This window comes from Belonocnema kinseyi, chromosome 1 (assembly GCF_010883055.1).
Source record: "Belonocnema kinseyi isolate 2016_QV_RU_SX_M_011 chromosome 1, B_treatae_v1, whole genome shotgun sequence".
Lineage (NCBI taxonomy): Eukaryota > Metazoa > Arthropoda > Insecta > Hymenoptera > Cynipidae > Belonocnema > Belonocnema kinseyi.
This window is the reverse complement of record NC_046657.1, coordinates 96082413-96094819: the sequence shown is the minus strand read 5'-3', so window position 1 is coordinate 96094819 and position 12407 is coordinate 96082413. Positions and strand designations below refer to the sequence as shown.

General features: G+C 31.2%; 1 protein-coding gene across 1 annotated transcript in view; it reads left to right on the top strand.

Annotated features, from left to right (window-relative positions):
• Positions 1-12401, top strand: part of LOC117178905 — a 128026-nt gene extending 115625 nt beyond the window's left edge. The window contains exons 13-17 of the mRNA XM_033370448.1: positions 1817-1913; positions 3923-4190; positions 9571-9859; positions 10946-11161; positions 11772-12401. Of these exons, the coding sequence (XP_033226339.1) occupies positions 1817-1913; positions 3923-4190; positions 9571-9859; positions 10946-11161; positions 11772-12054 (1153 nt within the window). The 3' untranslated portion in view covers positions 12055-12401. The remainder of the gene's footprint in view (positions 1-1816; positions 1914-3922; positions 4191-9570; positions 9860-10945; positions 11162-11771) is intronic.
• The last annotated feature ends 6 nt before the right edge of the window (positions 12402-12407 follow it).

The following is a 12407-nucleotide window of genomic DNA, read 5'->3' as shown; positions in this document are numbered from 1 at the left end:
ACTATCGCCTACGTAACATATTTCGTGTGTCTATTATTAATCACTAATATGTTTACTAGTCTTAACTGGTATTAGATATCTCTATGCGTACATTCCCAACATTTTCAACCAGCCATTTTGGATATAAATTCAAAAAGTGAGAGCATTACAAAAATTTTCAAGACGATTTACGGTTAATCGTAGCACTCAAATTGCAAACAATTTATCCTTTATGCATTTTTTTGGATAAAAAGATCATAGTTATAGCATTTACAAAATTTTAAAAATCATTCAAAAATGAAAATTTTAAGCCAAAAAACGCACGATATGACAAAAGTTATTTTTAAATTTTCTTGAAAAATCAAAAATTTTGATCGTACAAAAAATAGTGAAAAATAAAAAATGTCTTTTTTTGGTCAAATTATGCAAGATACCAAACAAGCAGAATAGATTATAATTGTGCTCCCAAAAAAAGATGTAGAAATTTGTTTCTAATCACTTCTTCATAGGACGCATAGTTTTTGTTTTATTCGTAAAAAACAATGATACAGATAAAAATATACAATTTTAAATAAACGTAACGACGTAACGCGTTTTTCCTTTGTTTAAATAAATATAAGAATATAATTTCCGTGAAATGAACAGTGATACAGCGATATGGAAAAAAGAAAAACGTGTTATGTAGCGCGTTAAATTTTTCATTTTTTTGAAAACAAGAAAAGATTCAGAAAATCGTTTACATGAAAGTTGAAACATCTAGAAATGTTCTACAAAGTTTCCCGAAAATATTCTTTTCATGTTTTCAAAATTTGATGAAAAAAAATAAAGAAGATATTGTGGAAAGCCCTTACTTTTTTTATTGTTTTCTCATTTTTATATACAGTTTCTGCCTATAAGGAAGGCATGTTATCAGTTTTATGAGGGCTTAACCATTTTTGAGGCCAGGTATTTATTTCTAAATATGATTTTTGATTTTTTTTCTGTAAACGGTGCAAGATATCACAAATAGTAGGAGGTATTTTTTGTAGAACTTTTTTAGGTGTTTAAACTTTCATCTTAATATTTTTTTACATCTTTCGTTGTTTCCGAGGAAAATAAAGAAATTTATTCTTCAAAAATAATTTTTTTTCAGTTTTAAGCAACGGTTTGGCAACCAAAAAAATCGAGGAGATATATATTACAAAACAACTCCCGTTTTCTTATTTTTTAAATTAAACATTTTGTTGGAATGAGTTGAAAGACTTTAAAATCTCATATCAAACAAAAAAAGAAAATACCGAATATTTTCGCTTGTTCGAAAAATACTGCATTGTGAAAAAACTGTCTTAATTTTTTAGAATTCGCAGCTGATCTTCGAATCATTGTAACTCGTAAAAAAAAATGTATTCAAACTGTGAAATAATTATTCCTTTGTTTTCACCATAGAATAATCTATCTAAATATTTTTATTTTCTAATATTTCTCCTAAGCTGGATCAGTCTCCATGAGTTAAAATTGAATTGGTCTGGATAGAAATAAAGAATGTTTAATATAAAAAAATTAAGAAGCTACCGAAATTTCCGTATGAATCGACACTTCTTCTGATTTCCACTATTTGTACTATAAAAATCATGCTATTGGTAATGAAATTTCGATATGAATATATTAAATAGATACACTCAGAACAATAATACGTAATTTTATATTAAAATTTATTATTCTTATATTATGTAAATGTAAAAATAAAATAAAGGATCTTGATCATTCTTGGATTCCTTTTTAGCAGTACACCAAACTCTCGCTTTCAGTCAACCCGTTCTCAGCCTTCCTAGAACTGCTAGATCCCTCAATTTCTCAGTGGAGCCGGGCGAGAGCGAATGAGGCGGACCTTACTGTTTACGTTTCGATCCCCCCGACGTCAGTCCAAGGTTATTCGAAGGCAACCGCCAACACAGGTCTCAAAGCAAGCGTTTGGTGTATTTTATCATGTTTATTATCTATTCATATCGCTGATATAATATTTCTGACAGATAAAATCTTCACGAGAGGATAAACAGATTGGATATCGGGGGACATAGTCCTTTTTTCGATGTCCCTACGTATTCACAAAAAATGAAATCCTAATAAAAACACTACGTGTAAAAATTTTCTGCTAATTACATGAGGATTAATATTTTATTTAGTTGTATTAAAGGTAATAAAAATTGCGAACGAAAAAAGAAGCCAAATTCCAGTAGTAGAAATAGATAAGTGAATGAGTTTAAGACCATCAAGTTGCCCATTTGGGAATTTACATAAAAGGCAGCAAAGAAGGTTTTTATAGTCTCCAATAATTCTTAGAACGACAACCATTTTTTTAGAATGCTTGGGAATTTTTTATCTGATCCTTTAAATGTAGCCATATACAAACGCTGCTTATTGCCTTTCATTTAATTTTCTAAATGAGCAACTTGAAATCTCAAATCGTGCCAACATAAGTTTTAGCGAAAAAAACGTTGGTTTGGTAGGAATCGTATGACGTAAACGCGTATCGCATTGCTTTAATGAGTTTTTTTTGTTTGATAACCAAATTTATATTTTAAAAGAATTAAAACGAAATTATAAAAATTTGGCGTGCCTATTATTGTCTTTCAATAATAAACGGAAATGTGACAATAAACGTTATCATTGTTAGAAACATGTTGAAAATTTAACCACTTTTCAACCACTTTCGTGTTTGAAATCTCGTTCATTCAGAGAATTGAAATAAAATTCAATGAATATAGTTGAAAAATAATGAAGATGGATGCGCATATACCCGTGTGCCACGTACTTCCCGTGAAGCCACCCCAATGTGGCAAATTCCCACGTCTCCGGGACGTATTAGAAGTTAAAATAGACGCAATAGACTGCACAAGTCCCAATTTACTTGAAATAAATAAATACAATCAATATAGGGCCGATTTGAAAAAGAGTTGAAATTTATAAATAATTTACAATTATTGTAATTTACAAATTACAATTGATAAATAAAGTTAATATTTCAAATCGCGTGTTGTGGGTATATTTATTAAACCCTTAGCCTAATAATATACAGTTTATCATAGTTGTAAAACTTAATTTCAGCAGGTTTTAATGATATGTACGTCTGGGAGACGTATATTTAGTAACAAGTAATTTTTATTTTAGTTAGTATTCTAGAATTAAATTAACAAAAAAACACACATCTAATATTTAGGAAATGAAGCAGATTTAAAAAAAGGGAAAAAAGTTACGTTGAAATATTATTATCACAATGAGAAAATTGTATTCATGCTATCGGTACTAACCACTGTATGCTCTTTCAGGTTATGATTACAAAAATGAGTATCAAAAAGTTGGTCTAAAAGGACGCGAAATTTATTATGGTAATATAATACTAATGTGTCTTTTGTTTTTTTTTCTTTAAAGCTGCTTATTTTTCTAAATATTACATGCACTTTATTAATCGCATGGATCTCCCGTTTCAAACTTACGAAATAACTCATGATTCCGTAGCAGAATTCTTGTAGTACAGCTAGTGAATTTCACAGAACAGTATTTTTAACGATTTTTTATGGGTTTTATTTAAGATTTTTTATTACTTAAAAATCTTAAATCAAATCTATTCATTTCCCTGCAAAATTATACTTGCTTTGAAATTCACTAACTGTGCCAAATAAAATTTTTTCTATTTACTGAAATTTCAGTTACATGTAGTTGATTTTTTAACTGCACAGTTGAAAATTCAATTACACGTGCTGATTTTTTATACACACTTAGTTGGAAAACCAACAAAAATAATAATTTCATAATTTGATTACCTTTAATATAAATAAATAAGATATTAATACTCATGTACTTTGGGGAAATTTTTCACATGTTGTGTTTGTGGTGGGATTAATATAATGCTATAATAATATATTATATAATATAATATATAATATCAATCACTTTATATCTTCAGGTTCATCACTTGACCGATAAACCAGAAAAGCTTTTGCCAATATTTTATGTCCGACAAGCAGTTTCACCGAGGTCAATTCCTTTTACATTTTCGCCAGACGGTTTCTATAAAAAGTTTAAACAAAGAGTGAAAGTTGCTCTAAAGGATGTGGATTTTCACAATCCAGCCAAAAAAACTAATTTACTTGTGGATACACTTCTTGCTGGAACACTGATTTCTTCCTTAGTAGCTGCTGTTTCCAATTTTTGGATGGCTTTTATCATGAGTGGTAAGCTATACAAAATTTTAATGAAAAAGTTTCTAATAGATTTTTTGACGAAAAATAAAATTCAATAAAAGAAAACCTCAGACATCTTTTGTTCTTGATTTGGATTTTTGTGAGAACCTTTCTACTTGGGACGAATAACGAAAAAAACGAAAATTTTCGACTTTCAACTGATCATTGCTAACGACCTAATGTTGATATTTTTGTGATTGTAATGTTGAATTTGTTCATCATAAACAAGTGCATCGTATGGTTTATTGCTAACTAAAAAACGACAAAAAAGCTTATGCAACGGTACCGATACCATTTAAATTGTGAAATTTTTTTAGGTTGCATTTGATAACTTCATTGGTCCAATGGATTTTGACGTTTCAAATTTGAACACTTTGGATACTATTACATGAAAGTTCGAATTTTTTTTTGACTGTTTAAACAAATAATAAGTACACGTGGACTTGTAAGTCGAAAAACTGATCGTATTAATTGAGACGTGCATAGTTGGAAGTGTTCCAACTATGTAAAACGTTATTTGGGTACCATCTGTTCACGTGCATAGTTTTGCCTGTAGCCATCGACATGCAACGATGGGCTCGTGCACAGTTTCTTTGTGCACAGTTGTACCCTTTCCCTACCAGTTCATTCGCAATCAGAGATAGGAGATTGCTGATTTTAGGTTTATTTGATGTAAACGAATTAATAACTCTAAAACAAGTTGTTTTCAGAGAAAGGTAAAGAGGACCTTTCCGTTTCAAATCGTGCTTATCTACTAATAAAAAAATTATTCCAGGGAGAAAGCGTACATTTAATATATTGTTCATTTAAAAAGTGAACGAAAACTTTAAAATTTTATGTAATAGTATCCAAAGTGTTCAATTTCAAGGTGTCGAAATCCATTGCACCAGTAAAATATTAAAAACAACCTCAAAATCTTCATAATTGATATGGTACCGGTAAAGCTGCATGAGCATTTTTTTCGTTTGTTAGGTAGCAATAAACAATACGATGCACTTATTTCTGATGAAAAAATTAAAAATTACACCAAACTCTTGCTTTCAGTCAGCCCGTTCTCGGCTTTCCTAGAACTGCTGGTCTCGAAGTTTTCGTTTTTTTTTTCGTTATTAAACAATTAATAACATGCAAACCAATCATCTTACAACATACATCACGATGACCTTTCTTATTCAGAAGGCGCCAATTAACAGTTTAATAATTTTTGTTATTAAAAAAGCAATATATATATATTCTTTATGAAAATGGTTAATTAACAACTAAGCATACGATTTTTCTAAAACAAAATACCTAAGAAATTCTTGTTCAGGATATCAAATCGAACAACTTCCGACAGGGTATCTCACGCGACCTCCTATAGTAAGTTCAAACAAAAGTGTTTAAGGCCCTGGAAATCGAGTCAAAATCTAAAAAATAAGATTGAGGCCAAAAGGTAAGGCCTTTTTGTCTGATTTTTTTTATGAATACGAGGTCTGTTCAAAAAATACGCGGACTCACTGCGAAATTTGTGCCACGCCTGATGACCGACGACCAAAAAGCCAATCGCGTCCGGGTGAGTTTTTGGCTAAACACTCGATTACTGTTTTTCCCCACCCCATACTCACCTGACCTTGCTTCTTGTGACTTTTTCTTGTTCCCAAAACTAAAAAAACCCCTCAAAGGAAGAAGTTTTGAGACGATTTCGGAGATAAAGGCAAATACGACGAAGGAGCTGAAAGCCATCACAAAAGAAGCGTACCAGGACTGTTTCAACAAGTGGAAACACTGTTGGGATAAGTGTGTACGTTGGGGAGGAGAGTATTTTGAAGGAGACCCAGACGTGTAACTTCCAAATAAAGTACTTTTTATGACCTCAATCCGCGTATTTTTTTAACAGACCTCGTACTCTAAAAATAATAAAGACTCTCGGTGAAGGTTGCTTTTTTCGAAAAAATTATATTCTTCATTCAAAAATTAAATGAAAGAAATTTTCCTCGATAGCATCGTTGTAGTAATGTGTTCCACTATTCAGCGAAGCAGGGAGCAAGTGCGGCAGTTTTCGCGCTCGAATTATCCTTTGGGCAAGCCTAGCGACCACTATGACCGACACTCATTCATTCAGGTGTGAACATTCCGTATACAAAAACTAGGGGCCCCTACCCAAATGAGTGGTTGAATTCCCGAAAGGTACAATTTTCGGCAACTTACTCCTAAGGTAGTACACTGTAGATTAAATGGTAACATACAAGCTTTTCTGTATAAACATATATTGAAATATGAAATTTAAATGCGCATCTTCTTTTCCACATAAAAAGCTTCTAGCACGTGTATTTTTTGAAACAAATAGGGAAGCCTGCTAAACCTTTCTACCAAATGGCACTCTTTTAGCTGATCTGACTGTATTAATTGTACGTGATTTCGTCTAAAAATAACTTTCAATCGTCTTGCCACTTATATTTGACTTCACAATGTAAGAGTGTAAAGGCAAAAACTGCATTTCTTACGAGCAGTTCATCATTACGTTAGGAAATATTCCATTTACGCATAATGAAGAAAATGGTATACAATTGCAAAACATTACACTTCTAACGTCTATAACGGAGAGAATTTATACCCGCATAATTTCTTGAGTCAGTCCGAGATAACTTTAGTTCAAAAGGTGAAAAGAAGTCCCCTGATTACAAATATCTTGGTTTTGTTTTCGCAATCTTGGTCAGTTTTTGTGTTACAATTTTTTTCTAAAAATTTCATTGTGTATTAAAAACTAAAATTTATAATAGCAGTTTAGCTCGCTAAACAAAAATGAATTTTATTTGCCTTTTGCACTTTTTTCGTCGGATAAACCTTTTGCAGTTGCAATAATTTATAACTCATATATTTTCTTATAAGTTCGTCTTTTTTAGTCGAATCTTAAACTACTTTCAAAAAAATTAATTTTTTGGTTTAAGATGGATAATTTTTTTACAATTCATCTCTTTGATACAAAATTGAACTATTTTTTTAAATAACCATTTTCAGTTAAAACTTAAATTATTTCGTTGAAAATTCGTATTTTTCAGTACGTAATAATTCTTCTTCTTTAAGAATTAATATTTCGTATTGAAAATTTCACTGTCTAATAAAAACTTAATCCACCTTATTTAAAAAAGTGAACCATTTAAAAAAAAAGTGTCCTTTTCGATTGACAAGTCAACTATTTCCTTGAGCATAAATTTATTTCTTTTGTTTAAAAATATTATATTTGTAGAAAATTTATCAATTTGGTTAAAAAGTAATTTTTTATGAGGATTCTTCACTTTATTTAAAAATTCATTTGTTTATTTAAAAATTGAAATATTCTCTTAAAAACTCATTGTTTTTGTTTAAAAATTCGTTTGTTTTTAACTAAAAATGTAGATCTCCCACTTAAAAATTTACAATTTTATTTGAAAAATCATTTCATTGACTCTAAATTCGAGTATTATACTAAAATTTTGTTTTCGAAATTTAATTTTTTAACTGAAAATGCAACAATTCCATGTATCGTGATAAGTTGTTTTTTGTTAATTGAAAAATCATCTATTTTGTTTAAATCTCTTTGGTTGAAAAGTTAACTATTTTGTTGAAACTTCAATCTCATTCAACTGCTTGGTTAATAGTTTATGTATACTGACAATAGATTTTATGCTTTCACGATGATTCATTTTGATAAATAGAGATATTTCGGGTTTCACTCCTGTAAAAAACTACGAATTGTTTGCCGACGTTTCGTGAACAGGTTTTCGTTTCACATCTTCAGGGCCCTGAAGATGTGAACTGCAATGTTCACGAAACGTCGGCAAACAATTCGCAGTTTTTTACACGAGTGAAAACCGAAATACCTCTTTTTATCAGTTCATATATACTGTTGAAAATTCGTCTTTTTTGGTAGAAAATTAATACTCTCCTTACTTTCAATTCCAAATTGTAGTTTAAAATCCGTATTTTTCGTTTTAAAATTGCAATAGTCAGTTGGAAAATCATGTATTTTGCGAAAAATTGTTCGGTATACAAATAATTTTTATTCTTTCTAAATTAATATTTTGTATTGAAACTTTCACTATTTTGTCAAAACTTAATATACTTTCTTTAAGAAAAAGGACAATTACAAAAAGTATTCTTTTTGCTTGAAAAGTCAACTGTTTCGTTCGGCATCAATTCATCTGTTTAGGTAATAGTAATATTGAGCAACAAATGTGGCAAGTTGGCAATTGCGCACGAGTGGGTTCAGCCGCACGAGGGTTTAATTGCCAAACCACACTTGTTGCTCATACTATTTTATTTTGCATGTGCGTGTAAAGTGGCTTATTTATGTAGGAGGGAAGACGTGAATAATTGATTACTGGCGTGCGGTAATGGAAACTATGGGTAAAATGGTACTTATCGAACGTTAAAGAACCGTGAAATAAGTCACTTTACACGCACATTAAAAATACAAATTGTTATAAGCGAAGGATTTTTTAACAACATTGACACATGTCTATAGTTGTATCTCAGAATTAAGAATTTAAGTGCAAGAGGCAAAAAAGTTTTATTTTGCTTAGCGACCTGAAAGTGCTATTAAGAATTTTGTTTGTTAATAAACAATTAAATTCTTTAGAAAAAAATGGGTTGCATAAAAACTGACCAAGATTTCGAAAACCGAACCAAGATATTCGTAATTAGGGGACTTTTTTTACATTTTGAACCAAAGTTATCTCGGGGACCTATTAGAGCACAATACTGGCGATTGCATCAATTACAAAGATCTGCTTTGAATCAAGAAATGACGGGGGTAAACTCTCGCCTTCTTTGTAGACGCTCTTTGTAGATGCTCGCAGGGTCAACAAAACGGAGTACTAGACTTCTATACCCGTTATTACAGGCCCTAGACAAATCCTATAGAGACAGATTTCAGTCGGTGAAAGTTTGGGATATGGCTTCCCAGTGGGCACAAGCTTTAAAGAACGTCTTTAGAACGGCTTAAAAATGTCATAAGTCAGTCCATATACCGTTTTATAAACATACAATGTTCCAGAGACGTTTTGAAGACGTATTTCGAACATAAAACGTTTTTAGAACATTATTTGGTCTGACTTAAGACAGTTTTTAAAACGTTCAAATGACGTCTTTTGACTTGTACGTCCAAGAAACGATTTTAGGACGTTCTAATTACGTTATAAAATGTTGTGCCCACTGGGTTGGGCAACAGTGTCTCTTAAATTTCTCTTGCATGGAGATCGTCTGTCCTAAGGATGTCTTCAAAACATAAAACATTAATTTGATATAAATGGGGTCCTAAAAGTCTAAAGACGGCTTTAGTAAGTCCTCAAAATACATAAATACAAACAAAAAAATATATTTTTTTAAATAATAATTTAAGTGTCCATTATTGCAGGAATGTTTTTGGCTTGGACCACCATAGCTTCTCATAATTACATCCACATGAAGCAGAATTTCAGGATGTACTATTTTGACTTAAGCTTGATGTCAAGCAAAGAATGGCGTATAACACATGCTCTCAGCCATCACCTTTATCCAAACACAATTTGGGATCAAGAAGTCTACAGTTTTGAACCTGTCATGAATTGGTTACCATACCGAAAGACAGTTTTTAGCAGAATTGCAGGCATTCTTCTCACACCCGTAGTTTGGGTTACTGGCTTTTTTAGGGATGGTATTAAAAGGTGTGCATGCTATAAATTAATGTAGCCAGTAATTCGTCTAGCTTTATATACACGGAGAAAAATGGATGTTTAAACGTAACATCTAGATTTAACCTATTTTATGATCAACTATAGGGCAGTAATCTTGATGTTCAAAGTTAGTGTCTGTAGGTATTAAAAAAGGAAATGTTACTCTGCATGAAATTTTGATCAGATGATACATTAAATTAAGTTGAGGTTATGTTTAACATTTGTAAATCATAATAAAAAATAAAAACGGGATAAGTAAGTTGAGAATAAATGATCTGTAATCAGCATTTAATATTATATATATTTTAGATTACTTAAACTCAAATTTTATTTTAAATTTACAATTATTTTGTCAAATGTGTTCGAGTCCACTGGCGGACCGAATGAGCGGAAAGGATACGGCACATCACGGTGTAGCGTACCCTCGTAGTGTCCACATAAGCACCCCTTCCGCATCATGCAACAAAAACAAAAAAACAGTAAAATGAACTTTTAATTCATTACTATTCGGATTCTGCGTTAATTTTTCCGTGAGAAGTTTACAGAATAATTGCAATATTTTTGTTTTCAGCGTTAAAAGAAAAGACAATACCTGTCATTAACATAGGCTGAAGGTGACTTCAAGCACATCTTCTTTCAATAGTAGCCTACTATAATTAAGCGACTATGGATGCGCTTGAAGCCGCCTTTAGCAGGAGTTTGAAATTTCAAAAAAAATGTAATGTTGCAAAAAAACTATTGCAATTACTCCGTGACATTCGAATGGAAAATATAAAGTAAAATCCGAATTGCAACAAGTTAAATACCCATCTTGCAGTTCTTCTGAGTTTTTTTTGTATGAAACGGAAGGGATACTATGTGATGCGTCTGCGCTCGAAAAACTTTAACATCTGAATGCGTTCCAGTTTAACATAAAAGTATTTTTGAACCTAAAATCTCAAAACGATAGTAGATATTCGGCATGAATATCTGCATTCTAGGCGGAGCAATCTTACCCTTTAAACATCTACATTTAAACATCCATTTTCTTCCGTAAACATAGATTGATCTATTAACAGTTTTTTATTTATTTAATAGGTACTACCTGGTTTTCATGGTATGGAAGAAATTTGAATTTAGAGACTTTGTGCCTTTTACTCTACCATTGCTGATGTGTATTGTGGCACCCAATCCTGTTTCAGCGTTTAAAAGCTGGTTGGTGGTCATTGCCTGCGCCAGTTTCATTTTCTTATGTATTGGAACGAATGCTGCTCATCATCATCCTGATATCTTCCATGATGGAGATATTTATAGGTATAATTTAAAAAAAAATTCGAAGTTTTTAAATTTTTGAAAATTCTTATGTTTACAATAGGGGAATATTCATAAAGTAGAAGATATCAGGCTTAAATATGTGCCTTTCTAAGGATATTGTATTACTTAAAGTTACTCAAAGATAAAGTAACCTGAAGTTTTCTAAATTTGAATTCTTGTTGAAATATCGGCATTCCAACGGTAGTTACTTGATGTACCCAAAACTCATATAAATTCGATTAAATTCAGTTGATGTGACTTAATTCATTGTGATTATGTCGATGTAGTGTTAGTAAAAGAATTTGAATCTCATTGAAGTCACTTTAATTCAATGATAATTATTTGAGAAAGCATAATACTATTTAGATTCAGTTATGGCCGTTGTAAGTCACTTGAAATCGAGCTTATTTGAAATCACTTAAAATCACTTCTAGTCACATGAAGTTACTCACCTTCAGTTGAGTCAATTGAATTGACTTGACTTAAGTTGCAATCAATTTAAATAACTTAGAATTATCAGTTAGGTAGAACTTGAACAGCTTCAAATAATTAAGATTTTTGTATATATTTGGATTCTTTTAAAATGTTTATGCAGTGAATTTATTTGCAGGAAAGATTTAGATTGGGGTCTACTTGCAATCGACACCGTTCGTAACAGGGAAATAATTGACGACTTCTTTTTCTTAATTATGACAAATTTTGGCTCTCACGTTATTCATCATTTACTACCAACTGTGGACCATTTATTTCTTCCTCTCTGTAGGGAATCCTTTGGTGAAACTTGTAAGGAATTTGGAATTGCCGACAACGATAGGCTTCATCCATTAGAGTTGGTGAAAGGGCAGTTTCAACAGCAGATTCGAGTAGAAAAAATAAATAACTGCAGAAAATAATAATATGAAAACTAAAATAATACAGACATCATAAGACTCAATGGGCTATTTTAATTATGAATAGAAAAGAACAAACAATTAACAATACGAGGTTTGTTCACAAAAAAGGTGACTTAATTTACATTAGTCAAACAATTTTATGGGGATAACTACGCCAAAAGATGTTACAATTAGACAAGAAAATCACCAAATATGTGTCAATTGAAGCTGAAAAATCGAAAAAACAACATATTTCACAGCAGATAATAAAATACGGTTCCTGTGTTTTTGCATTTTCACGAAAAATTAATGTATAGGGGTAACCACCCTTAAGTGCATTTTATTATGTTTCTATGCGTATATTAAGGAACATT